Source organism: Ranitomeya imitator, chromosome 7 (genome assembly GCF_032444005.1).
Source record: "Ranitomeya imitator isolate aRanImi1 chromosome 7, aRanImi1.pri, whole genome shotgun sequence".
Taxonomy (NCBI): Eukaryota; Metazoa; Chordata; class Amphibia; order Anura; family Dendrobatidae; genus Ranitomeya; species Ranitomeya imitator.
The window spans coordinates 43,684,615-43,707,180 of record NC_091288.1 but is presented as its reverse complement, the minus strand read 5'-3'; the positions used below and the strand labels follow the sequence as shown (position 1 = coordinate 43,707,180).

General features: G+C 42.6%; 1 protein-coding gene and 1 long non-coding RNA gene across 5 annotated transcripts in view; one reads left to right on the top strand and one right to left on the bottom strand.

Moving 5' to 3' along the window:
* Positions 1-6,612, bottom strand: part of LOC138644591 (uncharacterized) — a 67,279-nt gene extending 60,667 nt beyond the window's left edge. Inside the window, exons 1-3 of one of the 2 annotated variants that reach the window (XR_011314627.1) lie at positions 6,446-6,612; positions 4,822-4,912; positions 1,728-3,629 (exon numbers count right to left, since the gene is read on the bottom strand). This is a non-coding gene — a long non-coding RNA (uncharacterized lncRNA). Of the gene's footprint in view, positions 1-1,727; positions 3,630-4,821; positions 4,913-6,430 lie in introns of those variants that run through there. The other variant, XR_011314628.1, reaches the window with a different exon arrangement.
* LOC138644588 (neurabin-2-like) overlaps positions 1-22,566 on the top strand; it is a 96,972-nt gene that overhangs the window by 17,416 nt on the left and 56,990 nt on the right. For all 3 annotated transcript variants that reach the window (XM_069733149.1, XM_069733150.1, XM_069733151.1), the window contains exons 3-4: positions 18,936-19,068; positions 19,219-19,339. In XM_069733149.1, coding sequence (XP_069589250.1) covers positions 18,936-19,068; positions 19,219-19,339 — 254 coding nt within the window. The remainder of the gene's footprint in view (positions 1-18,935; positions 19,069-19,218; positions 19,340-22,566) is intronic.

Here is a 22,566-nt window from a genome sequence, read left to right as displayed (position 1 = left end):
CAGGGGGTGGGGACAGGGATCTTTATTTTAAACACGAAAAAAAAAAAAATGATTTTTCATATCTTCTCTCTAGCGAACGCTGCTGGAGAGAAGATATGAATGGCGACTTCAGCACCAGATGCAGGGGACAGCGCTTACTTGTAGCGCTGTCTCCTGCACGGTCCGTGTGGTACCCAGTTGGCACACGGGCAGCACACGGCTGCCGCACTTGTGCCACACTGATGTTCACGGTAAGCACACGGACACAGATAATTCCGGTACCGATTTTTCCGGTACCGGAATTATCTGGACGTGTGAGACTGGCCTTAGTCGTATAGTAGGGGCACTACAGGTTAGCACCCTTTTTATTGATGGGGGTGGCGTTGGGGAATGCTTGATTTCTTTGGTTTTTATACTCTATTCGTGGACTGTTTTTAAGGTTTTATTTTTCAATGTTTATTGTTTAAATGGTCATTAGCCATAAATAAAGGTATTTCCATGCAGATAAGTGATACACTAGGATATCGCTGGACACCAGACCTCTGGGACTCCCACGGTCCTTAGGATGAAGGGGCTGTAGTGTTCATGCCCCCTACAATGTTGGTTTTTTTTTTTTGCACAGAGGATGGGGCCAGCTGCGGTTTTCTGGAAGCGTCACTGAGTAGAGTGCCCACGAGAGAATCTGACATATTGCGGAACTCAATCCGAATAATCGATCCCATATTCCCGTACTTGTGGCTGTTACATATGTATTTGTCATTTGCATCTGGAAGGTGCCCCTTCCTTCCTACCTCCTTGCCTGGCTAAATACCGTACTTTCTTTTTTTTCCCCTAGTTTCTTCGGCACTGCTTCACCTACAAGGATAAAATAATCCTTATTTGAGAACTTGGTGTCCTCTCGAGCATAGAACCTTGAGAACAAACTTTTTAATTTTGCTTGTAAATCGGGAACGGAGCACCTAATTGTGCACTGGGAGGCTCGGTGCTTCCCTCGTCCTTTTTGTAGGTCTTTCCAGTTTTGGGTGTATGTTGGGATTCGGGTTTGTATGTTTAGCATTGAAGTTTATAGGACGTTCTTGTAAAGTTTGTCAGTAGAACTTGTGAGAACGAGGTGGTTTACTGCTCGTACTGTGTAATGGAGAGTGCAGGTAACTATTATCAATGTTATGCTTGTAATTGACTTTCCATATATCAGAGCTCTTCTATAGTGTTTTTTTTTTTTTTTTTTTTTTTAATATGCTGCTATTGGACTTGTTGCTGAGCACACTAAATGACGCCCAGTTTGACTATCGGTACAGCTCCCGTGGGGGTTGGCATGTTTTTCCCATTACCTCGACAGGGCATGTATAGATGTGCAGCATCATGAGTGGGGAGACTGGTCTGTCTTATCTTGCCAATTGGTTGTCAGGGGTTTCCGAAAACCTTCTGTCTACCATCTTGCTTTTTTTTTTTTTTTTGGGGGGGGGGGGTAAATTGCATAGTTGCTTTTTTTTATAAGCACTTTGCAATTGCACCCACTGAAGAAGATAGAAAAATGGGTTGTCCTGTTTTTAATAATGTTGTCAATGTTTTTTTTTTTTAAGTGGATAAAAACAGTACTGAGCTGAATAGCTGCAAATCCAGCATTTGAAGTGATATATATATTTGGCTCCCTGGAACTTTTCAACCTTTTCCCACATATCATGCTTCAAACATAAAGATACCAAATGTAAATTTTGGTGAAGAATCAACAAGTGGAACACCATTGTGAAGTTGAACGAAATTTATTGGTTATTTTAAATTTTTGAGGAAATTCAAAAACTGAAAACTGGGGCGTGCAATATTATTTGGCCCCTTTAACTTAATACTTTGTTGCACCACCTTTTGCTGCGATTACAGCTGCAGTTGCTTGGGGTATGTCTCTATCAGTTTTGTACATCGAGAGGCTGAAATTCTTGCCCATTCTTCCTTGGCAAACAGCTCGAGCTCAGTGAGGTTTGATGGAGATCGTTTGTGAACAGCAGTTTTCAGCTCTTTCCACAGATTCTCGACTGGATTGAGTTCTGGACTGTGACTTGGCCATTCTAACACCTGGATACGTTTATTTGTGAACCATTCCATTGTAGATTTTGCTTTATGTTTGGGATCATTGTCTTGTTGGAAGACAAATCTCCGTCCCAGTCTCAGGTCTTTTGCAGACTCCAACAGGTTTTCTTCAAGAATGGTCCTGTATTTGGCTCCATCCATCTTCCCATCAATTTTAACCATCTTCCCTGTCCCTGCTGAAGAAAAGCAGGCCTAAACCATGATCCTGCCACCACCATGTTTGACCGGGGGGATAGTGTGTGTTCAAGGTGATGAGCTGTGTTGCCTTTACGCCAAACATATTATTTGGCATTGTTGCAAAAAATTCGATTTTTGGTTTCATCTGACCAGAGCACCTTCTTCCACATGTTTGGTGCGTCTCCCAGGTGGCTTGTTGCAAACTTTAAAGGACACTTTTTATGGATCTCTTTGAGAAATGGCTTTCTTCTTGCCTCTCTTCCATAAAGGCCAGATTTGTGAGGTAGAACTGATTGTTGTCCTATGGACAGACTGTCCCACCTCAGGTGTGGATCTCTGCAGTTCATCCAGAGTGATCACGGGCCTCTTGGCTGCATCTCTGACCAGTCTTCTCCTTGTTTGAGATGAAAGTTTAGAGGGGCGGCCGGGTCTTGGTAGATTTGCAGTGGTATGATACTCCTTCCATTTCAATATGATCGCTTGCACAGTGCTCCTTGGGATGTTTAAAGTTTTGGAGATCATTTTGTATCCAAATCCAGCTTTAAACTTCTCTACTACAGTATCACGGACCTGCCTGTTGTGTTCCTTGGTCTTCATAATGCTCTCTGTGCTTTAAACAGAGCCCTGAGACTATCACAGAGCAGGTGCATTTTTACGGAGACTTGATTACACACAGGTGGATTATATTTATCATCATTAGGCATTTAGGACAACATTGGGTCATTCAGAGATCCACAATGAACTTCTGGAGTGAGTTTGCTGCACATATATCTCTAGTAGAGGTATCAGGATCTCGCTGTTCTGAGTGCTTTTCGTCCCTCTCCATAGAGTTTAATGAGCGCTGTAACCTCATGCGTTACTGAGCTTGACAGCCTGTCTTGCTTTGACCAAGATGGATTTGAGTTGTTTTTCAGAGTTGAGGCGGGTGGAAATGAAGAAGTGGCTTATAAGTGGAGAAAGCATGATTATTTGATGAGATGTCTTGCAAAGTTTTTTTTTTTTTTTATATATATTCTTAAACTATTAATTTATGTAGTTTGTCAAAATGACTATTTCATTACAAATTCCTGAGTTCACGTTCCATTGACAGTCACATGGACACCTCTATTTATTGGGGGCATATTGTATAAAATTGTATATAAAAATAACCATTCAGCCGTCATCTTTTCACATTTTGCCTTAGAAATAAAACCTGCTGTGCTGTGGGCATTGTGGTTACTGCGTCTCCTGTTTGATGCCTGGATGCAGACTGCACTTGTAATGGTTTGTGAGCGTCTGTTCACAGGCAGTAAATTACAGGGTCTTCGCTGGTTGCTTGCAGCGCGCATCACCCGACGTTTATAGTGAGGCCGTAGGTTTGTCCTGTTTGATCTCCAGTTGGGGATAATCTGTGTGAGAGTAAATGCCTTTTACTAGAGAGAACTCGCTTTAATGTGTTCTGCGTGTTACAAGTGCAAGTTGTGTATTATGTCCATTTTATGTAATGATGCTGTAAAACTTTTATTAGTTTTGTTAATTCTATTGATGTAGATCACTTTAGATCTTCTAATTATGAGACTTCTATTGTTAAGTTAATCTGTAAATATTTTAAGGCTTGTTCATGAAGTCCTATCAAATCTGTACGGTCCTTGTGTGACCTAGCAGTAGACTTCAGAGAGGTGGACCGTCCTTTGGTGCCTTGGGGTGGACCAATTATCATACATTTTTATATAAAGGCCATCTATGTCTACTAATCCCACAGATTTTAAGGCTATGTGCACACGTTCAGGATTTCTTGCAGAAAATTCCTGAGAAAAACCTGAAAATTTTCTGCAAGAAATCTGCATGCGTTTTTTTGCGCGTTTTTGGTGCATTTTTGATGCGTTTTTTTTCCCGGACATTTCCCAATACATTTTATAGTGGGAAATCCACAAAAAAACCCACAAAATTAATGAACATGCTGCGTTTTTTACCGCGATGCGTTTTTTTTCGTGGCAAAAAAAACGCATCATGTGCACAAAACATGCAGAATTCATTCAAAATGATGGAATGCATATTGTATGCTGGTTTTTTTTTTTTGCGGTTTTATAGCGTTTTTATCGTGAAAAATCAGCAACGTGGGCACACAGCCTAACAGATCAGTCTGACCATGTGTATGGGGCATCACCTGCCTGCACCTAAAGGCATATATGGATTTTTAACTTGCCTTTGTCACCTGTCACGCACAATGTGGGAAGTCAAAGTGCAACACGAGGGGAAGGTACCTCAAACGCAAGTTGAGACCCCTAGGCAGATCCTCCGGGGAAATGTACGATGCAGTGGCACCCCCTAACTGCATGGGTACCTCCACCTTCCCCAGAACTGGTTCACCGCTAGACCGCTCCCATGGCAAAGGGGCAATACCCGAAAAAGAGGCTCTAGAGAAGGTGGTCTTACCCACCTATCTTGAAGGCGTCTGTCAACATGTATAGCCAACGACATAGCAGCATCCATGGACCGGGGGGAGGGGGATGGGCGGTTCATATACCATCACAGCATCCTTCAACCTTTTCAGTAAGGCCCTGAAGAGGGCAACCTTGGGTTCCAGCTGGACCGGCTTACCTGCAGAGACCCCGACATCAGCGACCTGCACCCGCTTTTGCTGTTGCCAAACCTCATAGCGTAGGTCATTCACCTCCAGAGACAGACGGCCCTGCAACCAAATCCATAACCAAGGGAGAAGAGGGAAAAAAAAACACATAAGTAAAACCACCTATCAGTTTTTTTTTTTTTCACTAAATATGCATGGCCAATGATAAGGTCGCATACAGTGTGGGAAGACTTAAGTGCAACATGAGGGGAAGGAATCCCAAATACTAGGGAAAGTGAGACTGGAGACCACTAGGCAGATCTAATAGCACACTGCCTCCCCTACCATCCCTATATTGGTTCTATACCAATCGCCGAACAGGAACCTAATCCTTGTATATCACTAGAGCTAGGCCCTGAATAGGGAAGGGGGGGGGAAGAGCACTGGTCAGTCCTCACTGCACACTAAAGAGAAGGGAGACAAACAAGGGGGAAGCAACTTGGCTTGAGCAGACTCAGAAAGGTAGCGCCAAACATCCTCCAACAGCACCAGAGAGGAGGTTAGCCGACTGCTATTGCTCCAAGCCTTCACACGGGAAAATGTTAGTATCACCGGCGACTCCCTGAAGCAGACTGAGTCTATAAACACCCAGGTCCAGGCGTGTCAATTAGAGCCGGAGGAAGGTTGCCACTGGGTCCAAAAGTCAGATGGATTAAGAAGGCGTCTGCAATGCCAAACGCATAGACCTTCTGCAGCCAGATGCAGAGCGACTGTACAGCATCTGACACACCTGTGACATCACCCGTCACCCCCATTCAAAACTGACCACTGAGAGATTAACCTGTGCAAGTGCCGCCTGGAGGCAGATAGACACCAAAACTTCAGATGCTGCATAAACCACCTTACTGATTTTTTTTTTTCACTAAAGGTATCTATTTAATCTCTATAATGGCGCCATTATGGCCATGCCTTTATCATACAATATTGTGGTGGTAGGTTCACGTTAAGCAGTAAATTATTCAGGAAAACTAGATATTAAAAAAAATAAAATGGTATACATATATGGATGCATATATTCCATATGTACGTTGAAATATAGGCGTAGATCGGCCTATGGCACAGTTTGCAGATGAATGCGTTGGCCGCGTAGGTTAAAAATGTATGCAAGAAATGCAAATGTTAACCCATCTTAAATTTAGATTAAAAGTTGGCAAAGTCTGTAAATTTTGGTGTGGTGGGCAGCGGACTACCCTCTGTGTGTAGCGGCCTACTGACTCTGATAGATGATGTTATGGGAGAGAATGATCCTTAGGATCGGCGGGAAGATAAGTTGCTGCTATAGCGCAGTGCTCGGCCGAGTTGATTATTCCTGTACATGGGGGAAGATGGCTGTCATTTGGCCAAACTATCTGACAGCTGTCGAATATGTATGACGAGCTTATGGTAATTAATTGCCTTTTGAAGGAAAAAAAAAAAAAAATCATAAATAGAATCCTCATTAATACTCAGTCTGAAGTCATTCTCGGTTGCTTGAGCCTGCAAACTCATGCAAGTCGCAATCTGCTCCTCGCCTAGAACAGAAGTCTTGCTGCCCCTCTACTGACTCGTAATCACAAGAACTGAACATAGGATAATACATACCGACCGTATACGCACCTACGTCCTGAGTGGTTTGCATAAAAAGAAAAACATCTTGCGTGGTTTATGCTCGGTTCCCTTGTATACCTCTGTGCACTACAAAGCGGGGCCGGAGCTTTTAAACGCCGACCGCGTGAGTCAATGGGCCCATTCTTCTCATCTCTCGGTCTTGAAGAGCTGCGCTTCTGTATTGGATAACAAACGACAGTGAGACTATTGTCTGATGCTGTTTACTTGTTATGTGCGGCCGGATGGGAGCCAAAGTCAAGAGCGCTGGGTCGTACAGTGCTCTGTCCTCGCGTCAATATTCCTTATAATCTGTAGGTGAAGAATAATGCTGCTACATACCTACCGGGAACCATTCATGAGAGACTAAGATCACATAACATACCGGTTACCTATAGGGGCCCGTGGAAACCCACATTTGATCCTCACACTACAATTAAAATATTATAACCCTCGTTAAACTAAACAAATGTAACCTCGCCATCCTAGATCAATCCTCTGCCGCATGCGTGATTATCAGGGCCGTGGAGTCGGTAAGCCAAATCTGACTCCTTAATTTCCATAACACCGACTCCACCAAAATGGTCTCCGACTCCACCGCCCTGGTGATTATAATAGTCCGGTGAACACCAGGATGGCGCATTTACCGTTGGTCCATAGTGACGTTACTACACTGTGCGCCCTACAAATGTTCTGCCGTCCCCATTATTATTTTTACCAGTCTTAATGAAGATACGTTTCCTTTAAAAGTATTGTACGGCCACCGCATATTGATAACCCACCCCGAGGATAGATCGCCAATATTGGGTCGGAGGGATTCTACACCCTGCACCCCCCCCACCAGTCAGCTTCATACCGATTTAATGACCTCTGTGCTAATTTTAAAAACTCAGTGAATTGTCACAAGCCATATATGAAATTGACTCCGTGTACAGGTTAAATGCTTATTATCATTTGTCTGCTTCAAATGATTTTCTTGAGATGGTACTTCTATTAGTAACGCATTAATCTTGCATTAAAATCTTGATGGCTTCACCAACATGTTTCACCAGAGCATCAGCTTCATCTGGGGGGTTGAGGCTAATCCTCAATTCCCCTAATGAAGCCGGTGTTCCAGAATTTAAAAATGAATTCTTAATAGATATGTCTTGTTTTAATATGATGAAGATATGTTTTTATGATTAGTGCAGAAGAGGGTAGATCCATTATACCACTAATGGACCTAAAGCAATGGGGTATTAGAAATGTGTTCCAGCTCTGGACCATAGGCCGCTGATTATTCGCCCATTCATTGAGGCAGTCACCTCTTAATAAATTTGGTGCTTTCTTCAGCATGCAAGGTGAACTCGAATCGTGGACTCGACAGCTCTCTAAGGCCAGAGTAACATTTTTGTCATAATTTACACTTTCATGGCATAAATTAGGATAAATTTGTCTAGTAAGAGATGGCGTAAGACCGTGTTCATACCTGATGTTTTTGCTGCAGCCAAAACTTGCTCTCTTGACCATTAAAAACACTAGTTGCTTCTTTTGGGGGAATATGCTTAGCAGGTCCTCATTCAGATCACGTATGTTCAACATGGACGTCTATCAGTTCCTCTGACCGATACAACAAGTCTCCATTGCAATCTATGCTGCTATTCAAATGTCTGTGTTTTTTTACACAGAAGTTGGGTTTGTGCAAAACACATGGAGACGTGGGGTTTGTTTGTTTTTTAGTTTTCCATGACCGCACGGATGAGTATGTGCAGCACATGGATGACATACGTGTACAGTCCGTATTTCACATTGTAGAGTATAGGAGAAGCTCTGTAATTTATTTATCCATCTGTGAAAAACAGATTGGTAAAATGACACACTTGCCACACAATGACTGCCATAAAGACTACCTTTTTCTTCAAAGGGATAGCCAAGTCACCACATCCTGATAGCCTATCCTGAGTATGGACCATCCATATCAGATGGGAGAGGTTTGACACCCTGCAGCCCCACCAATCCTCTCCTATTAACTCTGGCACGTCTCCATTCATTGTGTAGTGACTACTGCTGGGTCCTGCAGATCAGTTCTGCGTGAATAGAATAAGGGCTGTTCTGCAGTACTCTGCAGCGACTGCTACACAGATTGCATGGGGCTGCGCATTGCAGCTCTCTTCAAAGTGTTTGCATCCAGCCGACCGGGGGTGCCTGGTGTCGGACCTCCACTGATCCAATATTGATGACCCAACCATCTTGTGGCCAGACAGCCCCCTTTTTTTTAAATGTGGAGAAAAGGGGTATAATATTAGAGATCTGTCGTATAGATAAGAGAGGCCAGCGTCCATTGAAGAACGCTGAGGCTGTAATACGGTATATACAGGTGCTGGTACATTCCCGTGACTATCCGAACAGCTGCCTGGAGATTCTAAGAACACAGAGTAGGGGAAAGCAAGAGAGTAAAAAAAAAAAAAAGTCACTTTATGTGGTGAAACTATAATAATGGTTTGCAAAAAAAGGGAGCACAAAAAAAAAAAAAAAAAAAGCCCAAACCACTATTACAATACTTAAAATATTAATTGGAAGACCCTGAAAAGTAGTCATTTACATATCATTATAACTATAATGGTCTGTATAATAAATGTATGACACAATTTAAGGTGCATAATGGGAATCTGTCAGCATGTGTTTTTTTAATGTAATCCGAGAGCGGCATGGTGTAGGAGCAGAGAGCTTGATTCCAGGGATGTGTCACTTATTAATCTGTGTGCTGTAGTTTCAATACAATCAGTGTTCTATTTGCAGGAGATAATCACTGCCGGACTAGGTCTCACATGCAGACACGTCAGGCTAATCTGTGTAACCCCCGTCCCCACCTCTGGCAGCTTGCTGACAATCTGTGTTGTGCGCGCGGTTACACACAGCTCAGCATTCAGAGCTATGCTACATGTGCAGCAGAGAAAACTGTGATTCTATCAAAAGTGCACCAATCAGCCAAGTAAGTGACACATCACTGGAATCAGGCTCTCCGACCCTACATCATAATGCTATCAGATTACATAGCACAAACCTGCTGACAGATTTTATTTACTGACCACTGTAAAGCAAAAAAATATGAAGGTAATTTTTTTCCCCCCATTTAATAAAGTAACTATTTCCGTAACCCTATAAATAATGCCAAACAAAAGAACATTTAAGGGGAAAATTTTTTCAAAAATTTAGACCAATCCTTGATTTTTATATAATATTATTGTTATTATTATTATTGTTGTTATTATTATTATTATTGTTATATATTTTTAAAATATGTATATTTTCTTTCAGTTAAACATTCTAAGAACTTGCATTGGTCACAGTTAAAAGTAAAAAAGAGAACCCCACAATAAAGCAGTCATTTTTTACAGCTGACTTTCGGCGTGCGTGATGTTGCAGTGACCCGCACGGGGTCGCGGGTACCTCCAGGCATCTGGTTGTCATGGAAACGGTAAATGTTTGCAGCATAACACAGGACTCCTGTAAAGCATTACTCAGTCCTCTCGGTGGAGGTGGCCGGGGCGAAGCGGTGCCGATCCTGCCATGGACATGTGGAATTTCTTCTTGCAGTTAGTTTGTATTCTCCCCTTGTGTACAGTTCCCAGCACACAGTGACTGCAGAGACCACCGCCGACATCTGCGCTCCCAGTCCATGTACAATAAGGTCTCGTTCCTATACTGCTAAAAGCGCGCTGGCTCTAACGAGGGCAGAGCATTTGGGATTTTCTTGGCTTCTCTTTTCACTAAGAGGCTTTTGGTGAAGAAAGAGGCATTGTGTGCCATAGCTGAGGTATTCCTTAGCAACCACTCGCATTCTTTCTGCAGATCGCTGGCAGCGCGGACTGTAGATTGTAATGGCGTTACTTGTCCTCCTGGAGATCCTGCCAGGGTCCTGTTCAGTAAAAGATCCAGTCATTGATTTTTTTTTTTTTTTTTTTTATTAATTTTTTTTTTTTTTTTTTTTTAAGTGCAGATTGTTTACTTTTTTTTTTTATATATATATTTTTAAAACACTATTTTTGCAGTTTATCCACTGCTCAGCATTGAAATTGCAGAAAAGTTGTGACGTTATAAAAATCACAGGATAGACCGATATTAATGATATGCAAATTAAACTGAATAAATAATTTGTTTTGCAAATGTGGTTTCCATTTTTTTTTTTTTTAATAGCGTATGAGCCCCAATTTACTGACATCCCCTCACTTAAAGCCTTTGCTGTCTTGTTGAATGCACTTGGGTATGGAAATGATCAAGATCCGCTGCTCGCAGCTCCCTTTGCAATTGTCGACTATTGATGTGCTCAATGGGAGACAAGACCGGAGACTCTGCAGGCTGTGCTAGCACATTTAGGCCACGCACGCTGCTCATAGTAGTAGTATCAGGAACATGCGGCCTGGTGTTGTCGTGTTAAAAAATGGCTCCCGCGACACTTTGGAGAAATGACCGTACCACTGGGTCTACAACCAAGTCAATGTAGCACCAAGCTGATAGTGTAACCACAATGAAGTCTAGAGGGGTCTGGTTACCACATAGTATACCACCCCACACCATAATCCTGGGGGTAGGACCGCTTGTGATGTTCCCTCATGAAGGTTTTTTTTTGTTGACCTCTCGAATCCTATCATGGTTCAGAATGAGGTTGGAATGGAGGTCTGTCCTCTTCATCCATGAGTCCTGCTTTTGTTTTGGATGCAATGAAAGCTGGAGATTGGTCTGGAGACCACGTAGGAGACGTCATGAAGAGGCCTTCAGAAGGAAACCTCACATGCTTTCCTGTGATTTCCATAATTCCATGACTTTACCTTCTTGGGGTTGGAATTTCAATGTCGGGGAGTGTAGTAAAAGGGAAGATATTTCTATCTCCTGTTAGGAAATCACAGTTGATAGAGGAAACTCCTCTATTCCAGATAATTATTTCTTGGACAGGGTAGAAAGTGGTTACAAAGAAAAAAAAAATCACTTTTGGAGGACCTGGCTTTCCTGGATAACACATTGGACACTTTGTAATAATGACATTTTGTCTGCGGGGGAGCTGTAGAGAAACCTTGCCAGATATCCCCATCGATCACAGCTAATCACTGTGGGTCACCTGTCTTAATTTGAAGCCCCCCCCCCCCCCCCAGTATGTTGTCTCTATTTTCAGGAAAAATCTAAATGGTAATAACATTTTTAGATTAGGGATAGTAACTGAGACATGACTGGTGGCAAAGGAAACAAAGCCTCAGCGCTGCTTGAGAAGTCGGGCAGTTTGTCCCTAACAGCTCTTCATGTCACATTGACGAGGACACATTTGTAAAGTAGGAAAGGTCAGGGAACTGGCACGCGCCAATTTTGCGGCTTTTGCGTGAGCTCCACAACTGTTCTGAAAAGTTGGAGATTACTGGAAGGCGACTTAGCCGGAGAGACTATGGCTAGAAGTTGTCTTGGTAGACGAGGCAGGCAGAATGCTGTCAAGAATACAGCAAACTCATAAACTACAGGTTTTTTTTTTTTGCTAGAATTCTGGTGTCTATATGAACTTTTGCCCAAATATTTTCACAACTCATTTTATACCAGTCTTGGCCAGCTCCGCCAACTTTTTTGAAACTACGACTACAATGTACTTTAGTTGACTGAACATCTCGCTCTGGCGCACAATAGTTGAAAGATGCAGACAGTAGTCTCACTACTAAGGTAAGGAGACAAGAACCTACGCAGTACAAGAAGTAGAATGCCCAGAAGTAAAATCAAATGTTTATTAAAAACATATAAAAACGGAGAATGTGTACAGAGGAACTACGTCACTCAGGTGTCCCAGAAAAAAGTCACAGTAATGTAATCACAATAAATATGACATGTATTTCAGAAATCCAAAAAGACTAGAGTCCAACAAGTAGCAAGTGCTGCTACACATTAACTGTATGGCAAAAAACCGCTTCATATTGATAGAATGACTGTGGATTGCATGGCCCTATAAAAGTAGGTTGGTGCCATTTTTGGCTGCTAAGATTCTAGGTTCGATCAGCCCCAATTTAGGATGAGCGCTCCCCACGACCATCTCTATGGTTGTTCTCGAAAGGGTCTGGCCGCGCCTCACTCATTGTCAGCTTTCTTCTCTGTCTGTGCAGCAGCATTGACTGAGAAGGAGGCTGGCTGGCTACACTGCTGAAATGAGGCAGCACCCTTCGACGCGTGTGATGCAGCGCATGGGTATGTTCTACTTTTTCCGCTGTTGAGACAAACATGAAAGTGGAACTTCTGGGACCACGATGTGGCTGAATCCAGAGTTTCGCTGCAGATTTTAATAAATACAAAACAAAAAAGTACCATAATATTAAGTTGAATAATATTACGTGTTATACATGATTAAGCTTATATTTCTCCCGCTGCGCTGGACAACTCTTATAATCGCCAGATGCAATTTAATGAAAGTTGAAATCTTGTTCCTATACTTTTGTAATGTTATTAAAATGATTTTCTGATCTTCTCGCTTTCTTCAATGATCCTATAAACTTGTTGTGCTCACTTTCTGGTTCTGGCTCATCTCGCAGGACGGAAGCATGGTGCAAAGTGCATTAAATGGTCTCTAGCCGCCTAGTAATGGACATACAATAGATGCCTGTACTGCAGCCGGTGCTGGGCATGTCATACCTGAGGAATGTGCTCCTCCTCATATGTCTACATTCTTGCTTTCTACATCATGTATTACACACACACCCTTCAGCAATTGTTGGCCAGGTAAGCGCTTCCTATGGCAAAGTACATTCTTCCGGCCTTTGGTCTTTACTACTATGAACTTTTATAGAGCTTAATAGAAGTTATAGGTCTTCAACCTGTGCTACCGAAGCCCCCCAGCATCAACCGATTGTATTTGCGGACCACTGATATTATGAGACAGTGTCGGCGTGTTGTGTATGAAGTCCTGACCGATTGCTAGCCCTTGTTTGGCTGGATTTGAGTGTTGGATTTGTTTAGAAGAACAGCACTCTACATACTTTGGCAGTGGCGCTCTACACACTTTGGGAGTGCAAATGTTTTTTTGTTTTTTTTTTCTTTTTTTTCAACGGAAAAATCTTCTGCAAATACTAAACATGTGCTCGTACCATAAGGCACTTTTGTAGCTGTTCCAATTTAAAAAAAACAATTTATTTAAATTGTAAAGTGACTTGTTGGTTAGATGTTCGGGTTTTTGAGCATTTTTTCCTTCCGCTTCAGGTCTTGGAAAAATTACCGAGAGAAGAAAAAGTCAAAGGCTACAAAACACTTTTAGGTGAAGGAAAAAAGAAAGAAAACTTTTCCAAAAACTTTTAGAAAACTCTTCAAAAAAGTCACTGCACAAAACGAAAAACTTCTCCCCAAAGTGGGCGAGTTTCTACAAACCGATTCCAACAAACAACATTTTTGACCTCCTCAAAAAAAAAAAAAAAAAAATCTCTGTGCACAATCCTTATTTGGCTCGTTAATATTGTTTTCTGTACAAGAAACTTTGCAAGACTGTTTGTTCAGCAAAAGTTGGGGTTCTGGTAATAGGAAATGGTGCAAAAAAGATGCAGAATGTTTCACCTCTTTCAGTTGCTTGTTTGGGTCACGCTCCAGTGTGGGAAGCTCGATCCCCTGTGTCACAAAAGAACATAGTACATTGAATATTTTGGCATTCAGGGGTCCTTTGCACATGTCTCCTTTTTATTACTCTAGCATAGATACTTTTGCATTACTAATTCAGCCTAAATATCTTCTCCATTGAAGCAGTAATGAGTCAGTTTTGGGCCAGCACTCGGTGCCCTGACCATTCCTTGCATGCCAGTGGTAAGAGACTTCCAAAGCCTTTCTTCCCACACCCGCCATTTACGGTAACGGGATCTGAAAAGCAGCTGCTTTAGAAATAAGTACATGAATATAATTGTAAGCGAAGCAGAACGTGCACGATGTGTTATTACCAGGAATGCAGACACATTAAATGTTTGTGATTCTGTGGTCCCCGCTAGTATAATCCAGTTATGGGCACCAAAAATAAGTGATCATATTCTAGGAAACGCTCTGGTGTCAGATGTATGGCCGGCACTGCTCACATTACTTGGGGCTTTCTTTTTGGCAGACTTTAAGAGTTTTTTTTTTTTCCATTTTTTTTCAGTCTTCATAATTCTGAGAATTTCAAGTGAAAATTTTTTTTTGCTATTCTTCGTAAATGTAATAATACAGTTTAGAAAATTGGAGACAATGCCTAGTGGAAAAATTTTGCAGCCTGAACAACTTACGGTATATATACAGAATATCAAGCAGGGCTTCCGATATTTTAACTGTTTGCCAGGGGAAGATGCAACAAATGGTAACTGGATAACTTTTACCATGCTATACTAAAAAGCCCAGTAAAAAAAAACAAACAAAGGTTGACATGTAATAAACTTTTAGATTTCATTCTCGCCTCTTCCAAAGTTTTGGTAGCATCCAATGCAAAGTATGAACACTGCTTCTGGTCTCAAGTGCATTGGTATTCTCCCTATGTGCTGCCTCTGTAATTTGGCATCCATTGCATTGCCATTCTTTTATTTTTTATTTTTTTATTTTCTCACTCTATGAATCCATTAAAAAAAAAGCACTTGTAGGTATAGGGAAGACACACACAGATTTATATGGTGGATATGTTGTCACTTTTCACAAAAATAGATCACTTAGACCTGAAGAGGGTGGTGTACTTACTTTGAAGATCCTTGTCTGGATGGCTGTAGTTGGCCCTGATTCCTAAAATTAGAATTTGCTCAGAATAAAATCCTACAGTAATGAAAATTGGAACACGTCTTTTAGATTCAATTGATCAAGGACCACCTAAGCAGATTATATTGAAGATTCCTTTGAAGCCCCTTTCACACGTCCTGTTATTTCCAGTACTGGAAAAATCAGTATCGCTGTTGTCTGTGTACCGTCTGTATTCACCATCCGTGTGACAAGTACCGGAATTGGAAGCAGAATAGTGTTTTGCGTGTGTTGTTTAGTTTACTGTACTTGTATTACGCTAATGAATAATTGAGAAAAAAACGTGGTGCCCCCCGCTCCTCCCCTATTTTTGATAACCAGCCAAGGTAGAGCAGACAGCAGTAGGCCTCTATTAAGCTCGGAAGGTCCATGGATATTGGGCCCTACCCAACCCAAAAATACCGTCCCACAGCTGCTCCATAATTGGCGCATCCCATTAGATTCTCCAGTTCTGGTGCATCCCTGTAGATGCGCTAATTTCTGGTGCATTGCTATTGTGCGTTTGTAATCGAGGTAATGTTATCTGGGGTTAATGTCAGCTGTGTAATGTCAACTGACATCAAGCCTAGGGGTTAGTAATGGAGAGGTGTCTATCAGACACCCCCTTTACTAACCCAGTAAATTAAAAGAAAAAAAAAAAACGCACAAATATTTTATTGTAAAAAAAAAAACAAAAACAAATCACAAACTCCCTGATTCACCACTTTATTAATAAGAAGAGAGACATGCTGGTCTGAAGTATTCCAAGGAATGGCAACCAGAAAGACCTAAAAGAAGAGCATTACTGTTTAATAAAGAAAAGAGACAGTACCCCGTTCACCAATTTAGTAAATCAATAAAAAACAACCACATCTCCAACGTAATCCATGGCGTTCTCATGACGTTCACCAATTCTATAGTAAAAACTATGGAGTCTCGTTTTGAGAGCAAACCTTCATAGGTCACTCCCGGTCAGGCTGCGCTCCGCGAGAGAGGTGATGACTTTATTGGTACTTTTTGGATAGTCACTTGTTTTATCCTTTTAATAGAACCTTATTTTTTTTTTTTATTTGATAGATTTATAATTCTCTATATCATAGCTACACTCAGTCATATTTTTTATGGATGTTTAGTTTTATTTTTTATTATAGATGCACCAAATTTTATAATGTTTTAATTCACTTTTGGGTGTAGTATTGTTGCCTGGCTCTTTTGTGTGTATTTACTCATGTGTAATATTCCCAGGACATTGTAGGTTGTCTATACAGTTGGAATGAGCAGGCCCGGGAGCCTTTGGTGCTTTTGACTCCTCCATTAGTAGAGCCTATGTATAAACCTCAGCTCCCTGGCAGACTGGTAGGACAGTGATTACTCCAAGCTTTGCCTCTTCCATCACCCACTCGCTCGGTTACGGATGTGATCTGTAATCTTGAGCCTTACCTTGGCTCCACCGTGACGTCTGACACGTGGGCGACCATAAACAAGACACTAGATGAGCCGGCGTACGTCATCCGGTGACCGATCCTCCTAAATACACGGGATACGTGCACTGTGCGGTGTATGACAAACCTTTTACACGACTGTAGGGTAATGTTTTATCGGATCCTGTGACTCCTATTGTCTGGAGATCAGGGCTTGTGGTTTGCAGAGTACAAAGAGCTGTAATGTTTGTTGTACAGCTGAGAACATGTCTTGTGACCAGAATGTGCCCCAATGTCGGATCAGAGCCCTCACCTATCCACGTCCGGCAGGTAATTGCAAAAAGAAGCCCAAAAGGATTTCCGCATTCCAAATTCTTCCCTTGTACAAACATTCATCTTTGCCTGGATTTACCGGATTTGTACAGAGACTCGTTCTCGTAGTTTCTGCTCTTTTTGCAACTTTACATATTTCTGTTTGGTTTTGACTTGTTTGGTTATTGCAGTCGTGTCAGAACAAACTTCAAACTTGTAAATATCCCACTGTCGAAAGAAAAATAATCCGAGCACTTTCCTTATTGTGCAGGAGACTTATTTGTGGCGGAATCTTACGAAATCTGCAAAATGTGACGAATCTACTAAGTAAATCAATTTTTTTTGTTTTCTTTGCCACTATATGAAAATAATTCTTATTTATAGGGAAACTATTCCTGTAGGAAGAAATATATTAGGATCAGAATTAGTGATGGGCGAACGTGTGCGGATAAGGTGTTATCTGAGCATGCTCGGGTGCTAACCGAGGGTCTTCGGTGTGCTCCAAAAATATGTTCGAGTCCCCAGGGCTGCATGTCTCACGGCTGTCTGACAGGTGCAAGACTTGCAGGGATTATTTCACAAACGGCCGTGAGATATGCCGCCACGGGGACTCAAACATATATTTTTCGAGCACTACGAAGACACTGTTAGCACCTGAGCATGCTCAGATAACACCTTATTAAAGCCCGTTTGCTCATCACTAGTTAGTATAAATCCATGCCATGACCCGTCCTGGTTATTAATCGCAAAGAAAAATCTATATAGCCCACAGTTTGTGTTTGATCGGCTTGTGCTTTTCTCAGGTTTTTATTTTTTCCGAGTCATTCGCTAATTGATTTCCAAAACTGTATGTCCAGTAATGGTCGTCTGCCGGCCACAATGACGTACCGCTATTTACAAGGTTTCTAGAGCTCTGTCCTGCTACAGTTTGTCAATCACATGGAAGTTTTCTTTTTTTTTTTTAGTTTTTTTTATCCCCCTGTGAAGTAAACCATATTCAGCATCTACCAGAAATTGAGATAGAAAGTATATTTCAATGAACATGCTCCAATCAGAAGGGGGTCTCCAGATCCTCCTACTCAAGATCGATTAAGGTCTTGATGGATGGATCAGCAACTTTCCACCTATCCTGTATTTAGGTGATAAGTTGTGATAGGGAACAAGCACTAGAAAATATACAAAAAATAGAAAAGATCTCCGCACTCTGCTTCTTCACCCATATTAATTAATCACTTATGATCCTACTTTCTCTCTCTGGGTTCGGTCACACAAGCGTGTATATCGGACGAGTTCTATCCATGTCTTATCAGATGGCATTCGGCCCAATGTTGTACTATGGGGCAGTGCTGATCAGCATTTTTCTCTCTCATGCCAGTTTTAAGCGTAAGAGACAAATTGCAGCATGCTGCGAAGGGTTTCACATATCGGACCATGCACACCCATACAAGTTTATGGGTGTGTGTAAACCATCGGACTGCACTCGAATGTCATCCGAGTGCAGTCCAATTTATGCGGACACAGACAATGGAGACATTAAGTTCTCAGTCTTCTCCGCATCTGGAATACGATTCCATCATGCGAGCGACTCTGATCTCGGTGAACGGACACTTGGCTCAAACTCTGATCAGCGCTTGAGCCGAGGGTCATTATCATAATCGATCCGATTTATCTCGGAAGAGATGATCATCATTCATGTGAACGAGCCCTTACAATCACCTGAGATCATCTGTTTTCCTCACTTATCGTCCCCTTTTTGTGCCTGGCTGCAAGACAACTGGCTGCAGCAAACATTGTGAGTGATTTATCTCTCGCTTTCCACCAATCATTTATTTCTAGGTATAGTTCCCTTTTAATCATTCTGTAAGTGTATTCATTGGGTTTTTTGCACTGTAGAGCATCTCTAATACCTGAAAATTTGCATTGAGATTGTGTTGTTGTAATTCTATGAATTCATAAGGGAATTCAAGAAAAAAGTTGTGTATTATAACACATCAGCTGGTATCCTACCCCAAGTACCCCAAGACTTTTTCATATGTTACTTTTTTTCCTTCAAGGTTTTTCCCACATTTTCCAATGAAGACTATGACCGACGTAATGAGGAGGTGGACCCGGTTGCTGCTTCTGCCGAGTATGAGTTGGAAAAAAGAGTGGAAAAAATGGATGTTTTCCCCGTCGAAATTGAAAAAGGTATTTTTTTTTTTTCCCATCTAAATGTGACGGAACCTGGCAAATTCCAATGATTAAGCAAGTCATCTGGGTTCCCCGGTCGCCGCTGGTCAGAAGTACCTTTTTATTATGGTGGTTTTTCTTGCTTACATATGATTTCTCTCTGCCCAGGTGACAGCGGCCTTGGAATCAGCATTATTGGCATGGGGGTCGGCGCAGACCAGGGCTTGGAGAAGCTGGGAATATTTGTAAAAACGATTACAGAAGGGGGAGCTGCTCAACGGGACGGACGGTAAGTACCGTATTTTTCGCTTTGTAAGACGCTCCGGATTATAAGACGCTCCCCAAATTTTGAGGAGAAAAATAGGAAAAAAACTTTTTTTAATAAATTGGTGGGGCGTCTTATAATCCTTGCGTCTTATTACTCACCAGGGGTTGTGGCTGCAGTGGATCAGGGTCCCAGGGTCGTTGCTGGAGGCAAGAGTGGAGCATTGCTGCAGGCTGGGATGAGGGGGTCTGCAGGGGGGCTCCTGTGCTGCAGGGGGGCTCCTGTGCTGCAGGCTGGGATGAGAGGGGTCTGCATGGGGGCTCCTGTGCTGCATGGGGGGGGGGGCTCCTGTGCTGCATGGGGGGGGGGCTCCTGTGCTGCATGGGGGCTCCTGTGCTGCATGGGGGGGGGGGGCTCCTGTGCTGCATGGGGGCTCCTGTGCTGCAGGGGGGCTCCTGTGCTGCAGGGGGGCTCCTGTGCTGCAGGGGGGCTCCTGTGCTGCAGGGGGGCTCCTGTGCTGCATGCTGGGATGAGGGGGTCTGCATGGGGGCTCCTGTGCTGCATGGGGGCTCACGCTGCAGGGCTGTCTGAGGGGCTGCAGGGCTGTCTCGGGGGCTGCGGTGGGCTCTGGCGACATTTTGTGAAAGACCAGAGCCCCCCCGGCAGTTCGTCCATGCGTTCCTGTATGACTGACTCCGGGAAAATGGCAGCCGGAATCTCGAGAGATGAGATCTCAGCGCTGAAATCTCATCTCCTGAGATTCCGGCGGCCATTTTCCCGAAGTCAGTCATACAGGAACGCATGGACGAACTGCCGGGGGACTCTGGTCTTTCACAAAATATCGCCAGAGCCCCCCGCAGCACCGGAGTTTCCAGGATCTCCCGGGGCAGCAGCGGGCAGCAGCGGACACCCCCTCATCCCAGCCTGTGACGGTAAGCGGTATAGCCGCTTTGTAAGACGCACCCCCATTTCCCCCCCAAATTTGGGGGAAATAAAGTGCGTCTTACAAAGCGGAAAATACGGTAATCTCAGGTTGTTTTCCCTGGAAAACCTTTTTATTACCCATCTACTGCATAGCTGATGACTTAGTTGTTGGTGGGGGTCCGGGAAAAAATTCCCAGTTCTGACAACCTGTGCAGGTTCCCGCACCAATCGGCAAGTAATCACCCATTCATTGGATGAATGTTAACTTGTTTTCACCAGACAATCCTTTTAATGTTTATCGCTTGCAATTGTTTTTTCTCTCAAATTCGGATTCACAATGAGAACACATAATTAAAAGTTCTACAGGTGGTAGGTCAGTATGAAAATCTGTACAGATCAAGTCATTTAGAACCAAATTACAGAGGACTTTTTATGGTCTATCAATTTTTTGACAAACTTCTCCGAGGATGAAATTTCTCACTCCCTGAGGATGCACTTGTGAAACGTGCGTCGGGGTGTGTGATGGTTTGGCAGCGCTGCACCATGAACCCGAGTAAATATCTGTCAGATTTTTTTTTGATATGTTATCCCTACTAAGTCATATACTGCTCGTATGGAGATATTCTCCTGATATGTGTTGGCACTTGCATTTTCTGTACTTGCCTGACTTTCCTATCAAACAAATTATTCTTCATTCTTCTTGGCCCTATTAGTCCATTTGTATTTCTCATTGTATCAGATTCTAACTTGTCATACATATTTTTCTATTTCTCATGTACTTTACATGTTGTATGTTGTGTTCACAATAAAGTAGTTATTATTGCCATATTGGGATTCCATTGTTTTGTAAATACAGAATTTTTAGGGCCAGATGTCTATTGGATGGACTGGCTTTTACAGTATTTTGTCATCTTCTTATAATCGTATTACTTATATCTGCAGGAATAATTCAGTTACCTATGGAACGATGGAGGTTATAAATTTCCTGGCCTTACAGACCTCTCAGCAGATTAAGACTCTTTCCCTATGATGGTGCTTACTGCCTGTAGTTGCCGTTTCGCAGGTCATCGTGTCCTCTGGGCACAGTGCGGCAACTCCTAATACCATAGGAATGTAGCCCTTGGGTCAGAGAGAGACTCCTGTAGCTTGCTGTTATTATTAATAATAAAGTAATATTCAGAAACTCTAGACGAGCAGCATTGTGTGAAGTTTTGCCAAAAAAATTTTGAGTAACTTTGCATTGAAGATTTATTAGGAGTATAAAATACAAGAGTGATAAAGGATCTCACGCTCTGAAAATCTGACCTGTAATTGTTACTCATAATCCCAACATTTTATTATCATTACTCATTTAGAATTATACAGAATTATCTGGCAGTGATCAGGGCCTAATTCATGTAAATGGGGCTTAGCAGTAGTACCAGGCTGAGACACTCCGCCATGCCTGGAAAACATTGACGGGGCCTCGAGACTTCCAAGAATGGCGTCGGTTCCTAGCAATCAATGAATCTACCTGGAAAACTTCTTAACGGAAAGTCTTTCAACACTAAATGACTGTTCCAACCAAGCTCAGGAACTCGGTGCATCCTTGTTGTGGCCGAGCAGTTCAGCGCACCTTTCCCGTTCTTGATTTCGACCTATCTCCATCCTCTTAAGACTCCTGTAAAGCCAGAGCTGTCAATCAAGGAAGAGGAGGGTGGAGAGAACTGGAAAGCAAGTAGGTGGGAAGATGCACTGAACTGCTCCTCCACGCCAAGGTTGCACCGAGCGTCTGTGCTTGGTTTGAACAGTCATTTTCTGCTCACAAACTCCCTATGAGTTTTCCTGTTCTGAAAGCCTTTTTTGTGTACACAAACCGCATTTGCTTAGACATTTGACTTTTTTTTTTTCTTCCCCCGCATAAATTGTTTCATCAAAAAATGTTTGCTCTAAAATTCCCTACTTTTCTTGTCTCTTATCAAATTCGGCCATGGTTTCCAGTGAGATGGCATTTATCATATTCATTAAAGTCTTAAAACGTCTCGGATCTTCACCTGACCATTTTTGGCTGGAAGACAAAAATTTGGCACGGATCAGACCAAGTATGGGATCTCCTTGCTGACATGCGTAAGAGTGTGTGAGCTGCAGGAGACGGCGAAGTACGGCTCACAGCTGTATCTGACAGCCCTAGGGGCGACACACGGAGCGGCGGCAGCACGAATTCCCGGCCACCAGTCCATCCCATCATGGAGGGAGGAGGAAACCTCTGTTCTAGTAGTGATTATCCTGTGGTTGGTTGATAAATGACCATCGTGCAACCCCGTTTAAGTGCTTACATACTTTATTTT